Source organism: Jaculus jaculus, chromosome 4 (genome assembly GCF_020740685.1).
Source record: "Jaculus jaculus isolate mJacJac1 chromosome 4, mJacJac1.mat.Y.cur, whole genome shotgun sequence".
Taxonomy (NCBI): Eukaryota; Metazoa; Chordata; class Mammalia; order Rodentia; family Dipodidae; genus Jaculus; species Jaculus jaculus.
In genome coordinates this window covers 68,896,178-68,917,732 of record NC_059105.1, presented here as the reverse complement: position 1 = coordinate 68,917,732, position 21,555 = coordinate 68,896,178, and the positions used below count along the sequence as shown (strand labels likewise).

General features: G+C 44.6%; 1 protein-coding gene across 3 annotated transcripts in view; it reads left to right on the top strand.

Moving 5' to 3' along the window:
• Myo3b (myosin IIIB) overlaps nucleotides 1-21,555 on the top strand; it is a 470,798-nt gene that overhangs the window by 176,903 nt on the left and 272,340 nt on the right. For all 3 annotated transcript variants that reach the window (XM_045147622.1, XM_045147623.1, XM_045147621.1), the window contains one exon: nucleotides 15,477-15,632. In XM_045147622.1, coding sequence (XP_045003557.1) covers nucleotides 15,477-15,632 — 156 coding nt within the window. The remainder of the gene's footprint in view (nucleotides 1-15,476; nucleotides 15,633-21,555) is intronic.

Sequence of the window (21,555 nt, the reverse complement as noted above, 5' to 3'; positions counted from 1 at the left end):
TTCCTTAAAGCTGTTGTGTGGGTCCCTGGTTCCTCAGTGGGCCCTTGTGCACTGGCTCCCCAGATGCAGTGAAGCAACTATGGAGCAGGGTCTTGAGTGGCCTTGAATGCGATGGGAAGAAACACCTGGGGGATAGCTTCAGAGAACAGCTCATTTATTTGTCAGGGTACTGAGTTTTTATAAGCAGTTGAGAGAGAGTGGGAAGAGGATCCTAAGGGAATTGGTGTGTTCAAAGGTTGCTTGCTGATGCCTAGTTGGCATATTGGGATGTTTGTTCCAGCATGTAGGGAGTCAGGTGATCAATGTAGTGGTGGGAATAAGTATAAGATATGGGTCACAGGGAGATGGGCTGTGTGAAGGCTTCTGGCTGATACCATATAAGGAGTTTCCTAGGCAACTGGCCAAAGGTCACAGGGCCATGAGTGAAGCCTAAGTCTCAGGACATCCAGGTGCGCTGGGCTGGGGGTGAGGGAGTGGTCCTACTTCCTGCTGGTCTGGGGGCCCAAGATTTGTCCAGGGTTCAGGCTGCTGTGATTTCTCCATAGCCCGGGAACCCTAGTGGTGTATGATTGCTTATGCTTGCTTTAACCGAGAGCTCTGCCTGTGTCCGACACTGTTGTATAGATCATTTGTGATAATTACATATAAATTTTATGGAGTAATTTTGCTAGTTTCTTTATTTAAAATATTTTACTTATTTATTTGAGAGAGAGGAAGAGAGAGAGAGAAAGAGGATGGGCACATCAGGGCCACCAGCTGCTGCAAAGAAACTCCAGATTCATGCGCCCCCTTGTGCATCTGGATTGTGTGGGTCCTGGGGAATCAAACCAGGGTCCTGAGGCTTTGCAGGCAAACACCTTAACCATTAAGCCATTTTCCTAACCCATTTTGCTAGTTTCTTACACTTAACTTTTCCTTGGAGCTAGATATGTGTGCCACACTTAAACATACTTGTTTTCAGAATAATCTGTTGACTTCTTAGCATTTTGAGTCTCTAATGCTAGGGATGGAAAATTCCCTTCATATTACTTGGTCTGGTTCATTTGTGCCATTAGACAAACTCAGCTCTGCCTGTGGATAGATGCCATCTGTTCTGTGTTTGCCACTCCGTCTTTCCACTTGCTGTCTCCTCCACTTTTGTCATCTCACTCAGCTTGAAAATGATAGTAAGTAGGAGGAGTGGTCGCGAGATTTTGCAGTGCTGCAGGGAAATGTTCAAGAAGGTAGGACAACGGTGGTCCACGGTGCCGTCGGCAGTAGCTCCAGCAGCTTTTGAGTGCAAGGAGAACTGAGAGGAGCCCTGGGAATTGATCATTTCAAGATCCCTGGGGGTCCTCCAGGAGGGGTCTCAGTGGGTAGTGAGAACAAAAGAAACCTCTGTGTTCATCAAATCATTGCTGCGGAGCTGCAGGTTCACAAAATCTATCTACAGTTTCTAAGTTTGTTCAAAATTTCATCAGTGGCTTTTTCTCTTTCTATGTTGTGGACTTGTTTTCAAGTTCCATAACTACAACCAGCATCTTTCCCTCAACACTTCCTTAATTCAGACCATATGTTTTCTAAAATGATCCCCCTTACACACACTGATGATTTTTTTTTTTTTTTTTAGTTTTTGTATGTATATGGTGTGTGTGTGAGCGCGCGTGCACACATGCATGTAGAAAGTGTCTTTCCGAATCCCTCTCCACTTACTTTACTGAGATGGGGTCTCTCACATGAGCTCAGAGCTTACTGATCTGGGTAATGTAACTAGCCAGCTTGTCTTGGGGATCACCTGTCTCTGGCTTCCAAGCACCAGGATTGTAGACGGCCACTATGCTCACTGGGCATTTATGTTGATATGTGGGTGCTAGGAATCCCAAATACTAGTCTTCATACTTATGCATTAAGCCCTTCCTCCACTGAGCCATCGTCTTCTTAGCCCCCAATCAGTTCATTCTCTAGAGTAAAGATCTAACTGGGTCATTTCCCTGCTCAAAAACCCTGCTTGAATGTGGTAAAGTCCAAGCTTGCTAGGCAAGGCCTTTGAGTTCTGAAGAGATGTTCGCAACCATATCCCACAGTCATTTACTTACAATTGCAGCGTTCCCTTTGGTTCCTGCTCCCCTCACCTGACGGCTTCTCCCTTGCACTTCTGCTCAATGCCCTCTCTGTCCTCTGAGACCCAAGGATCAGCCCCCACGTGGAACACTCATTCTCCCAGATACAATTGTTGGCTTGATTGAGGTTATTCTAGTGCTTACATATTTTAGCCTGGAATTATGATTATTGATGCCTATGTCTATTCTGATACCTGGTTCTGCATTCCATGTGCGCGTCTGACTCCAGGCACCCCACTCCAACACTTGGTATGGTACTCTGTAGTAAATACCTAACATGTTTGTGAGTGAAATCAGTGAATCAACTGGCTCTTTAATTATTTCACATGTATAAGTCAGTATCGCCCTAGAAGCTGATCAATTTTTTTTAAAGTTTTATTTATTTACTTATTATTTTTTTAAATTTTTATTAGCATTTTCCATGATTATAAAAAAAAATCCCATGGTAATTCCCCCCCCCCACACTTTCCCCTTTGAAGTTCCATTCTCCATCATATTACCTCCCCATCACAATCATTGTACTTACATATATATAATATCAACCTATTAAGTACCCTCCTCCCTTCCTTTCTTCCCTTTATGTCTCCTTTTTAACTTACTGGCCTCTGCTACTAAGTATTTTCATTCTCATGCAGAAGCCCAGTCATCTGTAGCTAGGATCCACATATGAGAGAGAACATGTGGCGCTTGGCTTTCTGGGCCTGGGTTACCTCACTTAGTATAATCCTTTCCAGGTCCATCCATTTTTCTGCAAATTTCATAAGTTCATTTTTCTTTACCGCTGAGTAGAACTCCATTGTATAAATGTGCCACATCTTCATTATCCACTCATCATTTGAGGGACATCTAGGTGGTTCCATTTCCCAGCTATTATAAATTGAGCAGCAATAAACATGGTTGAGCACGTACTTCTAAGGAAATGAGATGAGTCCTTCGGATATATGCCTAGGAGTGCTATAGCCTGATCAATTAAAAAACAATTATTTGTGAGGAGAGACAGAGAGAGAGAGAGAGAGAGAGTTAGGAGAGAGAATGAGAATGGGTGTTCCAGGGCCTCTAGGCACTGCCAACAAATTCCAGATGTACGTACCACTTTGTGCATCTGGTTTATGTAAGTACTGGGAAGTTGCACCTCGGTTGTTAGGCTTTGCAGGCAAGTGCTTTAACTGAGAAATCTCTCCTGCCCTAACCCATTTCTTATAGTTCTTATGATATCTTTTGTTTGCTCTGTATTGTCCTGGCCCCTGCCCCAGGCCTGGGTGGTCCTGGTGTTGTGATGGCCATCACTGTGAAGGTAATTGTGCATTTCTTTTAGGGTATGTCCAAGTACTAACCGTTCCTTGTGCTTGTAGGGAGGAAATGAATGTAAATGAGAATTATGGATTTAATTCAGGCCAGGGTGGCAGGTGGGATGGAGGGAAAGAATGAGGCTTGCGTGTCCTCAGGCACTTAAGCCTAGATTTAGAAGCAGACCACGGCTGTTTGTCAAAATGGAAATTGATTTTTGAATCAAAGAAATGAGCCAGACATTAAAAAATAAGGGTTCCTTAAAGGCCTGAACTTAAAAATGCCACAGTTCTTTGCTTTTGCTGAATTGTCAGGGCCCTCTCCCAACTTTGCAGATTCTGAATAGGACATCCATTATCAAATAGGAATTTTATTCTCCCTAGAAAACGCAGTGAGAGAAAGTAATTAGTTAAGCTTCTAACTAAAATGGATACAGTACAGTGTGAATTGAACTCAAGGAGCCATTGCATGTTTCTTTGTTATGGTTTGATGGGCTCTTGCAAACTTCAGGGGATGTGAACATGGGAGTATTAAAATGTGGAACCTCTCAGAAGGGATTAGGCCATGAGGCTCCTTCTGAATGGAATCAAGCATATCCTTCTAAGGGCTTGGTGGAAGGAGTTCTTGCCTTTCTGCCTTTGCTATGTGAGGAGAAACTGGGGAGAAAGTTGTCTTGGAAGCAGAAAGAAGCCTTCATCACATACCTGACCCTTCTGTCTCTTGGTCTTAGACTTCATTGTCTCCAGACCTGCAAGAAAACGAAGTGCCACTCATTTTTAACTCCCCACTATAAAGTATGGCTCTAGCAGCGCCCCGGCCAGCGGGGAGTTGAACAAGGACTCAAGGAGAAGCTAACCTGGGTGAAAGACAAACAGACACAAGAAGGAGACCATGCTACGTGTTTGTCAGGGACTCGAGAGTTTATTCTTACATGTAGGCTTATATAGGGTTGTAGGGGGAAGGGGACGTGGTCAGGGCAAAGATCATAGAGTTACTGGTTAAACCGAATGTCTTTGTTTCTTCATCAGCTACCAGCAGGATTGGGGAGTGTTTGGCCAGGTGTACGATCCCATTGTTTCTGGTAGTTGAATATTAGGTGAGGAAGTAGAAACTTAACTTGCTATATGGCAGTCTTTGTTTCTGGTAGTTGAGTATTAGGTGAAGAAGTAGAAACTTTAACTTGCTATATGGCAGGCTCTGTTAACATGGCCGAGGTTTGGTTCATAGCTCCCAACATAGCAATACAAAGTGAACTCAGCTGCTCGTGTGAGCTGCATCCCACCTATCAGTGCGTCCTCACTGTCTTTCTCCATTGGACAGGGTCACCTGGTCCATAGAGCTGGGGTTTATTGAGTGCTCACTATGGACCAAGCAAAATGTATCCATTGTCTTCTTTACTTGTGAAAACAGTCTTTATGACCAGTTTAAAGATTAAAGAAAAAAAAAAAACCCACTGAGGCTCAGTGAATTTAAGTAAAACTTGCATATCATCACATATCTCTGAGTTAAGTTACTTGACTTAATTCTTAAAAAAAAAAAACTTATTTGCTTGAACTCAGTGTGTGTGTGTGTGTGTGTGTGTGTGTGTGTGTGTGTGTGTGTGTGCTGCTGTGGTAAATGAATGCCTGTCCAGCTTTATATGGGTGGCTGGAGAATTGAACCCAGGGCCAGCAGGCTTTTCAATCAAACACCTTTAACCACTGAGTCATCTCCCCAGCCCCTTGAGTGCTTATGGGTTTTAAGATATGAATTTATTAATTAACTACACAAACAGACAATTTTCAGACTGTTCTGGTGGCCATACAAATGTACCTTTGAAAAATGAAATTTCCAACTTCTGGATCACCTTGTTCTGAATCACTCCCACACATTTTCCATAGCCACTGCCTTCTAGTTTCATCTACTTTGTCTCCCTTGGGTTCTCCTTGTCTTCCTGGACTGCTTCAAGCAGATCTTTCCTTAAGTTCCACTTTGAGCAAAAAACCTCTAAAGGAAGCCTGGGCCAACCTCTGGTTTACTGGTCAAGTCTGCAGTGACCTGTGACCCATGCCAACCATCGCAGAGGCCCAAGAGGCAATGACAAGGGTGCTGTCAGAGATGCCCAAGTGTGCCTGAGGCAGCAGAGATCCTAACCAGCCCTGGGAGCTGCTGCAAACAGCGCAGTCAGTCACAGGATTCAGAGCTCCAGCCGTCATTCCTTTCCTAGCCCTTTACAGTAGAGGCGGACATCTGCACTCAGACTCACAACCTCAAAGGCTAGCTGCTGGGTGAGCTAAATAAGATGAATGGGTGGCTCCTGTTTTCTGGGGTCCTGACTCTGCCACATGCAAAATGCTTTTCAGAAAAAAAAGAATGAATGAAGGTTTGGGGGGGTGAAAAGATAATGACTTGGGGCCACAAGTAAACTGCTCTAAAGTATGTCCTAAGAACACAAACATTGAGTTCTTCCTAGGCTGTTGCCACATCCAGCATGTAATACTTAGAAGGTGCTGTAAACAGATGAGGGACATGACACCATCTCATCAGAGTGACTTATGCTGACTTTTTTTCCCTCTTTGTTTCTTTTCTTTCTTTCTTTCTTTCCTTTTTTTTTTTGAGAGAGAGAAAATTAGCACACCAGGGCCTCAGCCACTACAATTGAATTCCAGATGTTGCACCATCCAGTGGGCAGGTGCAACCTTGCACTTTCCTCACCTTTGTGCATCTGGCTGATGTGGGATCTGGAGAGTCAAATATGGGTCCTTAGGCTTCACAGACAAGCACCTTAACCACTAATCCATCTTTGCAGCCCACCGGCTTTTTCTTGAACACACTGCCTGGCTCTGGCTGGCTGCTTATGGGCTCTTAGCTCATTTCGTATGTCAGTGCTATCACTCCTCAGAACTGCCCCAGACTGATTCTGCCTGCTGGCCTTGGTACATGCTCTTTCCATCTGGGGCCCTCAAGCTAGCCCCAAACAAGCAGGATTTAGGATCTAGAATTGTTGTCAGCACATCTTCTCTGTTAACCCAACCACTATCTGGGTTTTTCTAATTATTAGCTGTCATGGGATTTGGGGGGGGGGTACAGAGTTTCTCCCCCCTGGCCTGTGAATCTCAACTTTTAGATCCTTGTCCATTTTATCAAAAACTTGAGGAAACACTCTGAAAGAGTTAATTGTGAGGTTTATTTGAGGAAATTTGGTACCCAGGGAAAGGCTGAAACACACACATGGAAAGTTAGACACACACACACACGCGGGTGGTTTGATTCAGGTGTCTTCCATAAACTTATGTGTTCTGAATGCTAGGTCCCCAGCTGATGGAGATTTGGTAATTAACATCTCCTGGAGGCAATGTATTGTTGGAGGCAGGGCTATGGGTGTTATAGCTAGCTTCTTCATGCCAGTGTTTGGCACACTCTCCTGTTGCTATTGTCCATCTGCTGTTGTCCAGGGGTGATGTCTACCGTCTGCTCATGCCATCATTTTCCCCTGCCATCATGGAGCTTCCCCTCTAGCCTGGAAGCCAAAATAAACTCTTCTCTCCCACAAGCTGCTCTTGCTTGGGTGTTTTCTTCCAGCAATGTGACCCTGACTGCAACACACACACACACACACACACACACACACACACAGGAATTGAGGCATGAGGGTTTAGAGGAACACATGCCCACCTATGTGAGAAGTGGAGTATATATGTCCACATGAATATATACTCACAACAGGAGGGTATAAGTTTTTCCTCCATATTAGAAAAAAGAAGCTGAGATCAGTTAGTAAAGGCCCCATAGCTTACAAGAGAGTAATGACAAAAAGAAGGAAGAAGTTTTTCTTCTCCTTCCCATCCCAGCCAGGCTTGGATGGGGGAAGGGCTTACCAGTACAGGGACCTGGAGGTTCAGGAGTCAGGAGAAATGCCAAGACCAAGATTCATTGCCCACCCGGCAAGTCTGTTTTTTTTTTTTTTTTTTTTTTAATGACCTTGAATTGCTTACTTTCTTCTTTTAAAAAGATTTATTTTTATTTATTTTTTTAGAGAGGGAGGAGAGAGAGAGAGAATGAGCACCCCAGGGCCTCTAGCCACTGCAAACAAACTCCAGACACATGTGCCACCATGGGCATCTAGTTTACGTGGGACCTAAAGAATCAAACCTGGGTCTTTAGGCTTTGCAGGCAAGTGCCATAAGTGCTAAGTCATCTCTCCAGCTCCTGGCAAGTCTTTTTATAGCTTTTTGGGATGGGTTTACTGTCAGGCTCAGGTGAATAAGGGAGAGAGCTAATTGTTTTTGTTTTTGGACACTAGGGACTGGGCTAAGAGGGGCCAACATACCTAGTTATGTCAGATTGGGGAGGGAGTAGGGGTGCTGTTGCTGAGGGATGAGACTGGACCAGAGGCTGAATTCTACTTTTGCCAAGGCAGGCCAGGTGACATCTCTTTGTTTCTTAGCTGTGTACCTATCCATTAAAACAAACAAACAAACAAACAAACAAAACTACCTTGTTCCTCTTCCTCATTGACCATGGGATCAAAGAGAGGGAGATGAAGGGGCCTCTGAGTTGACAGGTTTAACTCTGGATGCAATGCTGGGGTATTGCTGTGGCTAGACATTGGGCCCACCTTGGTGGGGACTCTAGTCCTGGCCACTGGTTTTGCAAAGGGACCCTCCCCAACTTCACTGGTGCACATGCCTTGATTCCGGAGGCAGATTATGACCCATTTGCTTAGACATTTGATGGTTTGGTTTCAAATCACCTGCATTTTTTTCTTTCCTCTCTTTCTTTACCTCCTCTCAGTTGTCTCTAGATGAGGAAACCCCCCACTCCCCACATACACACACCGTTTCAGACTCGAGGAAACACAGTTCATTTCTATTTCCTTACTGGGTTCACCCAAGCTACTCTGGTCCTTCAGAGCCGACAGTTTTGTCTAAAGTCAGCTTATTTACTCCTCTTCCTCTTCTGGACTCCCTACCCAGGGAGCTCGCGTGACATGGCAGCTTCCCACAGTCCTGTGGCTGACTTCCACACAAAACCTGTTCCCATTGCCACTGCAAAGGGAAATTGAGCTTGCTGGTTCGAAACCCTCCATCCTACCTCCTCAGAACTCATGTTGTTCCAACAAAAACAGACCCTTTCTCTCTGATCTGTAACTGCAGACCCCCCTGAGTATTCAATTGCCCATCTTCCCTGACCTGTTTCAGGGGAGGATCTCATCTCCCCCTCCTAGATAGGAACTTAGCATCTGATTTCAGTTCTTACCAATGAGCCCTTAACACACTGCTGAAAACCCTGGATGAGTTTTAGGAACACTGAAATGCACTTAAATTCTCCACCAAACAGGCGGAGGCTCACTGAAGTCACATTTGAAATGCCACGTTTCTCTGTCTGCTTTTGACATTTTTAAAGGCATGAGTCATTTGGGGGGAAAATGCCTGTGTTTGTCTTTCAGAATGGAAATTTTCTTCCAAGACAGAGTACCATGGGCTACTTAGCTTATAACTGTGGATGCTCTGGAGGACGGTCTCCTCTTGTTGGTCAGGCTGCTGTTTGCTGATGATTGGAGCCGTGGGCAGCACTGTGAATCGCAGGCCAGAGAAATTTGTGCTCAGACCAAGAGTGTTTAGGTCTTCCGTGCCAGCGGGAACACCACGGTCTCAGCCTGCAAAAAACCAGCAGAAAGTGAAAGGCAGAACACCGAGAAGGAGGATGAGACATAACCCCTTGTTTGGATCTAGCTTTGCCCCACCATGTGGGAGACTGTTCTTCCACGTGTTTTTCATCAAGTTCACCAGTAATTTTAGTTTTTGCTTTTTCAGTGGCTCTCTATTAAGTGGGCTTATTCATGGGTAAACCTCAGACCCTGACTCTTGACAAACAGCACCCCCTTGCAGGCATTTGGGTTCTGGTTGTGAAATGGCAGTTTGCAAGGCCAGCATGCATCTCTACAACATGATTCCCTGGCTCCCAGTGCCAGGGCCCGACCTTGTTTCCTGCCTTTTAGCTTGTTTTTGGCATAAGCCAGGCTAGGAGCTTCCTGCAACAACCTGTGTTTAATGTGGTGGCACTAATGAATTCTTAAAATTAATCTTTAGACAGGAAGCATGATGGAAAGTGCTAGAATTTCAAATTAGCTACTAGATTGATTTCCTTCAAGGTAGAAATTTGTTTCTTTTTTCTTTTGGTGGGGTTTTCTCTCATATTCAGACCATCTAGTATGGTTCTGTAAATCCAGGGACTCATTACTTTTGGTAAGAATAATTTTTTTTATTCTTCTGTATGTATATGTGTCCTTTATCACAGAGAAACCACATCCAAGCCTAATATTTTTCTGAGAGAGAGATTTAGAAAAATCCACCAGTGAAAGACTTGACTTTGGACTTTGCTTCCCTAAAGCCAGCGTATGTTCTTTTTTCTTTTTTCCCCCTAAAGAGAAAGACTCTGGGCAGTGTATTGCCCAGTACAGGACTGTCTTCTGTGGAAACGATAGCCCACAGGTGTCCTACATATGGTGATAATTAGGGGCCCTGTGGCTCCCTCATTTCAAAAGACAGTACTTAAAAAAATTTTTTTAAATTAATTTTTTGGTTTTTCGAGGTACGGGAACTCTAGCTCAGGCTGACTTGGAATTCACTACGTAGTCTCAGAGTAGCCTCAAATTCACAGTGATTCTCCTACCTCTGCCTCCCAAGTGCTAGGATTAAAGGCATGTGCCACCACACCCAGCTGACAGTAGTAATTCTTACAACAGAGCTTCCAAGATATCATTGTGGAGCTCACTGACCGAAGAAAGAAAAAGGAAGGGAGGTAGGAAGGAACAGAGAGAGGGAAGAAAGAAATAGAGGGAGGGAAGGAAGAAAGAATGCAGAGGAAAAGAAAAAATGATCTATAGCCAAGTTTAGAAACATTGACTCAAACCAAGTTAAGTGTTTTTTCTTTATTCCTAGTACTTATAAAAACCTTTAATATGAAATCCCAAATTTACTTAGTTTTAGAGGACCACCAATGTTTCCTAAACATCTTTCACCAGGAAACCAGTTCTTTTTGCTTTCTCTCTTTCTTCAATTTCCTTTTTAAAATGGAATTCTTATACATCTTCATTTAGCTTACCTACCTCGTACTGGCTTGACCCTATTTCGAAGTCAGAGTTTAATCCCTGGCTAGGGCAAGCTAGTTGGTATCTGGAATTTACAATCCTTGGCTTAGCAAGCAATCCTGAAATGAATAACTCTATTCAACTTTCTGAACTTCGCATGTTTGTCCTCTAAGCCACGCAAAGGGATTCTCCCTGGCTTTGGAAAGTACCTCCCACGAAAGCTGTGTCATTCTCCTCATTCTGGTAGTCAGGGGCATCATTACCCACTGTCTCTTTTCCGGGAAGGAGAGTGAAGGGTGAACGGGAAGAGCTTGGGGTATCAAACTGCAATGTCTTAAGCAATGAGGATTATGTCCTCATTAAAGTTGGTAACGGGACTAGACAAGTATCAGGTTTTAGGCATTCCCAAAAGGCAGCGTAGGAGCTGAGGATCAGTGCTCTGATGGCTTCCTGCCTTGCTGATAGCACAGCTTTCCCAGTGTTGATCCCCACTTGGTGGAGTTTCTCCACGCAGAGCTGCCTTCTGCCTCCTCTCCATCAATCTAGTTCACAAGGCCCAGCTCAGGTCTCACAGTTCCAGGAAGTCTTCCTAGACGAGCAGTCCCCAATGATACACGTCCAACTGTGTTGTTTAGCACACTGTAGCTTGTCATGTTTAACAACAGAGCGGAGCAGGAAGGGGCCTCCCACGGGCATCGCAGCATGGCATTGTCACTGCCAGGACTTGACCTCAGCTTCCTCACCTCCTATGATGGCGTGAAAATAGAAAATCTTGGCCTGGTGTGGTGGCATAGACGTGTAATACCAGTACTCAGGAAGCTGAGACCAGAAGTGAGGCCAGTGTGTATTGAATCGTGAGACTGTGTCTCAAAAAACAAGCAAGCAGGGGCTGGAGAGATGGCTTGGCGATTAAGCGCTTGCCTGTGATGTCTAAGGACCCCGGTTCCAGGCTTAATTCCCCAGGTCCCACATAAGCCAGATGCACAAGGAGGCGCATGCATCTAGAGTTCGTTTGCAGTGGCTGGAGGCCCTGGTGTGCCCATTCTCTCTCTCTCTCTCTCTCTCTCTCTCTCTCTCTCTCTCTCTCTCTCTGCCTGTTTCTTTCTCTGTCTGTTGCTCTCAAATAAAAAAATAAAATAAAATAAAATAAACAAGCAAGCCAACAATGACACAAATAGGAAATCTTGGTTCTATGGTTCTGAAACCCTGTTTTTCTATTTATTTATTTATTTGGTGTTCATGTTTTGAGACTGGGTCTCATGAACTCACTATGTAAGTGTCAAGGATGGCCTTGAACTTTTGATCCTCCTGCCTCCACTTCCCAAGTGCTGGGAGTGCAGGCATGTGCTGCCATGCCCACTGTTACGTTGTTTTTCTGTTGTCTATGTAAATACATAAGCAAACACTGGCTTTTGCCATTTCCTTCGTTTCTCTGGACCCACTATCTTCCAATTATATTGTAGGTCCTTGAGGACAAAGATCATGCTTTTTCTTCATGAATTAGTTGATTTCAGCTGATTCTGGTGCTGTGTCAATAAATGTTTGCTGAGCAAATGGGTAAATATGATGCCTCATTACTTAGTCATGTGCGACGTTTAGCTGCATCTCCCACGGGAGAGCTTGCCCCTTCTTATCAGTATAATAACCATTCCCTTTCTGACTTGTTCTTTGCCCCCACGGGAAGGAGAGGCAGAGGTGTTCAAGAATAAGGCTGAGCCTTCAAGGTCTTACTGTCCTTCCCCTGAGGATCCTCTCTCGCAGCTGGATGTGTCACAGGGCTGCTTAGCATTCCTCCCAGACACACTCGGCTTCAGTTTTGCTGATCCTGTGTGTCACTCAAGCTGCTCCACTCCTGCGAGGAAGACTCACACGGCTTCTTCGCCTTCCAGACCACAGAGAACCCACCATCACGAGTGGGGTCTCCATAAGAGCTGATTCCGGATTCAGCTGTTAACAGCTTCATCCTCGTCCCATTCTCTCACTTCACTATCCCTGCATTTCTCTTTCCCCCTTGATGACCTAGAGAGTCCTTCTCCAGATGAGCTTGCACCCTTGCTGGAAGCCTTCCTTCTCCAATGGGTGCTAATATAGTATAACAAGACACAGAACCTTCAATTACAGGCCTAGACTGTGGAGTTCTCCGTCTGGATCATACCGTACTCAGGGAGCCTTACTTACGTACTCACTCACTGAAGTGCCCGAAGGACCCTGTCTTCAGGTCTTGCCTGGAATCCTTGCCAGGGGTGTCTCAGAGGGGAAGATGGGAGCAACTCCTGCTCACTTCCTACTTCACAGGCTGTGAAACACCTTAAAATTTCATTTTTAAAAAATTATGTTAGGCCAGGTGTGGTGGCATATGCCTTTAACCCCAGCACTCGGGAAACAGATGTAGGAGGATTGCTATGAGTTCGCGGCCACCCTGAGACGCCATAGTGAATTCCAGATCAGCCTGGGCTACAGTGAGCCCCTACCTTGAAAAACCAAAGGAAAAAAGGAAAGGGTATGTGTGCCATGACACATATGTGGGGAGATCTGAAGCCAACTTTGGGGTGTCTGTGCTCCATGTTCTTTGAGATGTGACCTCTTGCTCCTTCAAGTAAATTGCCAAACTGCAACGGAAAGTCACACTAGCTGGCCTGTGAGCGTCATGTCCTTCTGGCTCTGCTTCCCATGGCTGTGGGCATGTTGGGATCACAGATGCACGGGCCACTTCGCATCAAACTCCACACAGGTGCTGGGGAGCTGAACTCTGGCCGGCAAGCTTTGGAAGAAAGCAATCACCTTTAAACTGCTGAACCATGTCCCCAGTCCCTGAAATGTTATTCTTATTTGAGTGTGAAAGAGAGAGAGAGAGAGAGAAAGGCTGTGCCAGGGCCTCCAACCATTGCAAATGAACTCCAGATGCATGCACCACTATGTGCATCTGGCTTATGAGGGTACTGGAGAATTGAACCTGGATCCTTTGGCTTCACAGGCAAGTACCTTAACCATTAAGCCATCTCTCCAGCCCTGAAACTTTTTACATTGCCATTCATTTCACCATTGGCCCTGGGCTCCTGAGTCTGCTTGCTTGAAGCATTGCTACAAGTTGCCAGGCAGAAGGGCTGCTCCAGTCCTCTTTCTTTCTTCCCTTTTTAGAAACCAGCTGATGCTTCACAAGGAATACAAGGAAAAACCAAAACTGCAAGTGTAGGTGATGGCTATTACATGGAGGGAAAAGAAATCTCTCTTCCCCACTGTGTTTGGGGAAATACTTCAGTCCAGATATCTGTTAGGTGACTGGAAAGATGGTGTGGCCTTCCTCCCAACACTGGTCTTAGCTATAAATTCAGTAGACTCTTGTACCCCTCTGTCCAGCCTGAGGCTCCAGGTCTGTCTTCAGCAGAAGCCCACAGGGGACATGTGGCTGTTTTATTTTAGGAATTTTCATGTACCATCCCTCAAGCTAGGAGGCCTGAACCATCACCTGGGTCACTGACCAGATAGCTAGCTATCTCTTTCTTTTCTAGGAAACACAGTGATTTGCATGTTTTCATTTGACAGTCTCCTAGGCAGATGGATGTCTATGGGCTCAAGGGAAGAGTGCTGATGGAAAGACAAGAACAGGCTTTTGTGCAGCATCCTGACTTTGTGTTGCTGATAGGAGGGAAAAAAGGCTATACAAAAGGTCCTAAACCTATAAAAGTCAAATGATTGATTCCTCCCATGGCAAGGTGGATGTGGTATTTGTAGTCCGCAGGCAGCCATCTGGGGGTAGTTTGGGTGCTGTCTGCTTTCCTAGCTACAAACTCCAGTTCCAGGAGCCAAGAAAGCCCCTGAATCCACCCTCAAAAAGACTTGAGCTGGGAAAGTTACTGAATATCCGTCAGGACTACAAGGTGAGGGATGGGAAAGTGCGTGGAGGTAAAAACTGCAGAGATTAAAGCCCTTTCTGTAAATCTGTCAGGTGAAGATGTCTGTAAAGACTGCTTAAATGCTCTGAAAAGATATTCAAAGGGATGCTGGACTAGGCATTTAATTATTTAAAATGTGTGGCACTTTGGATGTGTGGCACGCCGCAGTGGGGATAAAACGCAGGCTGTTTATGTCTGGTAGTGGGCAGAATGGCAGCCAGGTTTATCCGGAGCCTCCTCCTATGAGCTCTGGAGACGGATGGCTCAACAGGGCGGATGTTAAAATTTCTTCCTCCCACCCAGGGCAGCTACTCAGAATAGAATGACCACGGTAATCGGAGAGGCATTCATCAGATTCCATTCCACTCAAAATGTCCTTGTGTCAAATTCCTCCTAGCACAGGGCATATGGGAAAATGTACTCATCATTGTTTTCTTTGAGAAGGGCATTGAGTCTGAAACAGAAAGCAGTTACACAGGTGTGCTGCTAACCCATTAGCTGCGGAGGAGCTTGAATGGAACCCCACTTTTACCATTTTGAATAGACTTCTTGTCCCGTTTGCATGATTCCATCCCAATTCAGATGAACTATGTGATAACAATTTCCTGTTCTGAGGTTTTTCTGATCCTTCAGAAAACATGAGAAATCAAGCTGAGCTTTCTCAGTTTCTTTCAAGATTCATTTGTTTCCTTGCAAGCTCCCAAATGCATTTTCCTCACTACCAAATAGTAGATGGTTTATGCACTCAGATTTAATTGAAAGGATATTACTTAATTCCATTGAAAACACTTTTCTCTAATGAAAAATAAGACAAAAAATTTCTGACCAGTCTGTTTTATTTTCAATGTTTTGAATACTTCCAAGTAAATGGATGGTAAAATTGATTGTGCTTCCAATAATTACTTAAAACAAACTAAATTAGACGTTCTAATGCTTTAATTAATTCAACTAATGGAATTTTATTTTTCTACTTTCTGGTGCATATTAAGAAGGAAAAGAGTTGTAAAGCTAATGATCAGGTTTTATCAATGAGCCATCTTGCCACCTCTCCCCCCCCCACATATTCCCAAGGGAACTGGACATCTAAGGTTATACTTTGGATTGTTTGTTGATTTTTGCAAACAGATGTCTCATTAAGGATTTTGAGAAGCGGCCTTCCGTCACACAGCTTCTGGACCACCCATTTATTAAAGGAGCTCACGGCAGGGTTTTGTTTCTGCAAAAACAGCTGGCCAAGGTTCTTCAGGACCAGAAGCATCTGACCCCTGTTGCCAAAACCAGGTAGGGTACTCTGTATTTTTGTGTATCCCACTCTGGCTATTTATAAGACTGGCATGGCATGCGTTTTGATTTGCTAACATTTTTCCTGGTAACGATCACATCCTGCGCTGTTTGAGTCTCACTTGTGTGAAGCTGACAGCCCGGGCCCCGCGGGTGGACAGTCAGTTCCAGAAACAAGCCGTCCTCCCACTGCTGCTCCTACGGCTGAAATCTCACTGCCCTCTTGGACCACTCAGCTCTTGGGGAAAATCTATTTATATTTAATATAAATGTAGAGTTTGAAACCAATACAGGTAACTGAGAAGCAGCTGTGGCTGAGACTGTCGAAAAATCTACCCGGCTACTGCAGTCTGGGAAGCAGACATGTAATGTGTGATCAGTGAAGTGATTTTGGAAAGACTATGTGTTAAATGGTAGAAGCTTTTTCTTTAATGTGATCTGAGACTGTTTTCTTTGTAATTAAAAATCTATCAGTCATTTAAGTTTGTTTAATGGTTTTTTGAGGTATTTTATCTATGCTGCACAAAGAAATTATGACTTCTCTCCCCTCTTTAAGGTTAGATTTTATTCTAAGTTCAATTGTTTTTTTAAATTTATTTGACAGTGACAGACACAGAGAGAAAGACAGAGAGAGGGGGAGAGAGAGAATGGGCGCGTCAGGGCCTCCAGCCTCTGCAAACGAACTCCAGACGCATGCGCCCCCTGTGCATCTGGCTAACGTGGGACCTGGGGAACCAAGCCTCAAACTGGGGTTCTTAGGCTTCACAGGCAAGCGCTTAACCACTAAGCCATCTCTCCAGGCCCTAAGTTCAATTTTAAGGGCAAGCGCTTTAAAAAAAAAATTCTTTTATGTGGTGTATCTTTGGGAAATAGATCTTGAATTTCTGTCCAGAGGGTGGCAGAATTTCTCTGAGAGAGAGAGAGAAAAAAAATTAAATGCAAATAAACCTACTTCCTCTGCTCAGCAATTTTTTGGTTTTATAAATCTAGCCAGAATGCAGACAAGCACCAATCTATTATTATTTAAAAAGAAATTTTTCACTGAGTGAAAAATAGAACAGCATAAGTTACAAGTTCTAGAAATATTAATGTATTCTGCAGAAAACTGTTTACGAATCAAAAAGCCAAACATGGGCATCAGAACTCATGCCTGCCGGAGGAGGGAGGAGGAGCTCCAACGTGGCTGTTTCGCTGCCTTGCTCCATGTCACCAGTTTCTGTTCAGGATAACTCAAGTCACAATTTTCTCTACTTTCTCCTCTTTTCCATGGCCATTTCTGTTTCTATAGCTCGCCTACGTGGTAGAGCAATTAAAGATTTCCCATTACTTGGTCTTTTCAAAAAAATATATTTCTCGGGCTGGAAAGATGGCTTAGTGGTTAAGCGCTTGCCTGTGAAGCCTAAGGACCCAGGTTCGAGGCTCGGTTCCCCAGGTCCCACGTTAGCCAGATGCACAAGGGGGCGCACATGTCTGGAGTTCGTTTGCAGAGGCTGGAAGCCCTGGCGCGCCCATTCTCTCTCTCTCCCTCTATCTGTCTTTCTCTCTGTGTCTGTCGCTCTCAAATAAATAAATAAATAAATTTAAAATATATATATATATATATATATATATATATATATATATTTCTCTTTATTTATTTGAGAGAGAAAGAGAGAGAGAGAGAGAGAAATAGGCAGGGGAGAGTGTGAATGGGCACTCCGGGGCCTCCAGCCACTGTAAACAAACTCCAGATGCATGTGCCCCCTTGTGCAACTGGCTTACATGGGTCCTGGGGAACTGAACCTGGGTCCTTTAACTTTGCAGGCAAGTGACTTAACCACTAAGCCATTTCTCCAGCCCAACTTGGTGCCTTTTTGAAGTCATAGTAACTAACTTTGAGTATAAGCCCCAGGAAGTGAAATTCCATTTTTCCCTTTGCTTTTGTGCCTGTTCACCGGCCACCTCCCCTCACTCATAAACATGTTCCACCACCATCCAAACAAAGATGGCAAGCAAACATAAACCAAGGCCCCGAGCCCTCACACGCCGTATCAGAGCCGGCTTCTCGGCTCGGGCTCGGAGGTCTGCTGCCGAATGGATTCCAAGACTTCCTTCGCAGACATACGCAGCTTTTGCGCTTTTGCACTTCTGCCCTTCCACGCCTCTATTCCCTTTTTTAAACTGTCCTCCTCTCACCGCAGAAAATCACTGACACTGTGCTGTCTCATGCCCTTGCTCAACTTTCTCCTGTTTGTCAGCTCCTTTGATATCAAAATCATGGTGGTGGGGTGGGGGGCAATGGCTTTTCACAGGGCCTAGGTAATCTTGAATTTCCCTCACTAGTTTGTTTCTTTGGAAAGGCACTAAAAAAAAAAAAAAAAAAAAAAAGCCGGGTGTGGTGGTGCACGCCTTTAATCCCAGCACTTGGGAGGCAGAGGTAGGAGGATCGCTGTGAGTTCGAGGCCACCCTGAGACTACAGAGTTAATTCCAGGTCAGCCTGGACCAGAGTGAGACCCTACCTTGAAAAACCAAAAAAAAAAAAAAAAAAAAAAAAAAAAACAACCTCACAAATAGGTATGAAAATTTTAAACAGCCACTTCCTTAGGAGGTAGGAAAATTAATTCCAAAGGGAACACAGGACATGTGATGAACCCTTACTCTGCTACCTGTTCCCCTCTCCTATTACCTCCTCTCAGCAACTGGAAAGGCTACAGAGATATTTTTTGAGCCCACCAGGAAGAACTGCCAGCCATTGTTATATACTTAAGTTTGTGAACTTCTGGTCAAGACTGGGTGGACACTTTGTGCAAGGGTGGCCACGCAGCAGGCAGGACAATATGGTGATGGGACCCAGGCTCTGTCAGCCACTTCCCGGAGAAGTTCTGTAATTTTTCTCTTCTGAGTTTTCTTATATAAAATGGGGATTATCTTGAGGGTAGGTTGAGTCTAACCCTAAAATGCTTGCAGCGGTTCTTGCCATAGTCAACCCTGGTGAACTGAAGTCTCCAGAAAGAGCTGCATCTGCCTCAGACCAGGCGGAGTGTACTGAGAGAGCTCTTGTAGATGCAAAGTTGTAGCCCTTCAATAGCCATTTATTGCCCACCTCTGACCAAACATCCTGGTGACTATCAGTTGATCAAGTGTGATCCTTTTTGGAATGTAAGAACAGACCTCTAGCTTCTTCCAACCTAAGGGTTGTTGGCTGAGAATGTCATCTGAGACCATCTGAACCCTATCATGGAGATCCCCCCTCCCCCCACACACACACTTTGCCGTAACCCGCCTACCTAATGCTTCAGCCAACGTATTTGCAAAATGCTTATGACCCTGTTTTGTTCTATAGCTATAAAAACTTCATGAAACTGTTAACACATCATCATCAGGACATAGAGTTTGGGGTCACCTAAATCTGTGTTCCTTGCCTATGATTACTCATATTTGGCTCCAGAATAAACCAACTTCTTATTTCTTTTTGAAGTAAGAGGCTATGTCTTTTGTGTGGATACCTTCAATAAATGTTAGTAGTCCAGGTAGTAGAATGTTCGGCTTAGAGTCTTTTATTTTTTTTTAAACACTACCTCTTGCCTTTGACTGTGAAAATCCATCTTTTTATTTACTGGGGAAGATTGTGAACATAAACAGTACTGAGGTACCGAAGGTTAACAATATAAATTTCTATCTCTTATTCAAAATCAAATTTATTCATTTATTCCTTGTGGAGACAGTTACATGTGTGTAGGTGTTGGACCCTGTACTGAACAGAGGAACTACAAAGGGAAATCAGATACAGATCCTGATAAAGGGCCAATAGTCTGGTGTGCAATATTGACAAGAATCAGATAAGGACAGCTCCTGAATAAACAATGTTTACCTCCCCGCACCCACACTCCACCAGCACTTGGAAAGGGCTGGGGTTGGGGTGCTTGGAGAAGACACTAAATGGAAAGATCAAAGAACTTCTCCAGTAAAAGGTTGAGCCAGAATCCAAACCTAGCAGAGCCAGTGGTTTCAACGACCACACTGTCCTGCCTGCTGTGATGCAGAAAAGCAGTGGGTGTTTTCCTCCTCTGGTGTGCTCTCACCTCAGTTATGGTTTTGTTCCTTCTGTTTTCATTTGTAAGTGGTGGGAAGATGGTCCTTGAACCGTCCTGAAGATCAAATAGAAGATAGCTAGGAAAGAAAGCAATGAGAAGGGGCCAAGGCACCTGGGCTGGAGAGATCTTGGAGAATTCAGTGAATAATTAGTCGTTATTGCTGGAGTTTGGTGGGGGATAGGTGAAGGAGAGACAAGGCAGGGGAAGTCAGCTCATTCATGTGGGCCTCAGGACCTTGGGCTTGTGTCCTAAGGAGGTGGAAACCACTAAAGAGTTCCTGGCAGGGAGGCTGGGGAAAGTAAGAAGCATGGCAGGGTCTGCCCAAACTGAGTGGCCTTCTTGCCCTGGCTCACAGCCAAATCAAACAGAAATTCCAGGTCAAGCTTAGTGGTTAAGGCGCTTGCCTGCAAAACCTAAAGGACCCAGGTTCGATTTCCCAGTACCCATGTAAGTCAGCTGCACAAGGTGGGGCATGCCACCGGAGTTCGTTTGCAGTGGGTAGAGGTCCTGGTGCACCCATTCTCTCTCTCTCTCTCTAATAAATAAAAATAAAAACAATTGCCGGACACTAAGAGACAGAGGTGAAAGGACTGTTCCCTCTTCCCACCCTGTGAAATGCAGTGCAAAGCACGTGCAGGTCTTATTCGCAGCTTCCAGCTTTCTTCTCAAAGCTGGGTTCTCAGAGGTCCGAACAGTTCTAGACCCACCACTGGGGGTATGTTGTTAGGTTTTGAGAATGGGTCCAAAGGAATGAAGATAATAGCTCCAAGGTACACTGCCCATTCGTGCAGAGGCAACAAAGCTGTGTCCACTTTCAGTACTTTCCCCAGGGGAAAGGAATGCTGGTTACTGGAGCAACATCAAGGAAAATGACAGAGCCTTAAAGGTGGGGAAGACTGGAAGGTAAAGGGCAAGGTTCTTATTAGAGGGAAACACTGAGGACAGGACAGAATGGACCAAGAGGTAAGACAAGAGAGTTGGTTTGCCTAAGATAGAGAACCTGTAAGTTGGGAAAGAGGCGAGAGGAAAATACTGAGAAAATTGGGGGTGCGGTGGGCTGGGTGGAGAAGATACTATGAGGAAACCCAAGTTAAAAGGTTTTTATCTTTGCTAAAACTGAACAAGACCTTATCAGGGTTGGGAGTGGGGTTGGGCTCCAGGGAGATGTTAAGCCTATGAAAAAGTCATTATGGGTCAGAGAGATGGTTCATCCGTTAAAGGCACGTGCTTGCAAACCCTGCTGGCCCAGGTTCAATTCTCCAGTATCCACATAAAGCCAGATGCATAAAGTAGTGCATGTGTCTGAAGTTCACATTGCAGTGGCAAGAGGCTCTGGAGCATCCATGTACATACATATTCTCTCTCTCTCTCCAAGAAATAAAAAAAATTTTAAAAGAGTTGTTATGAAGAATATGGTAAAGAGATAATTAGTCATATATATATATATATATATATATATATATATATATATATATATATATGCATGTATAATTGTTGCCACTAAGACAGTATGTGGCCTTAAAAACTCTCACTTCCTCCTCCCCACTTATCCTCTTGAATGAGTTTCATTCACAAGGTGAAGAGTAGGGAAAGTGGGTTCTGTGGTCTCCGGCCTGGAGTCAGGCATCAATGGACATGAACCTCACAATAGGTACACAGGACCAAGGCATTCCCAGCAAGGAGGAGGCCCCTTGGGGTTGCTGCTGGACAGTGGGGACAATGGCTTAGCAACTCTGAGGCTGAGTCTAGTCAGGGACTGGCAGCTGTCATGAAGATGGAGGAGAGCAGGTTCTGTGAGGATGGTGACAAAAAGGGATCCTGGAACTGATGCCTCTGGCAATTGTGAGAG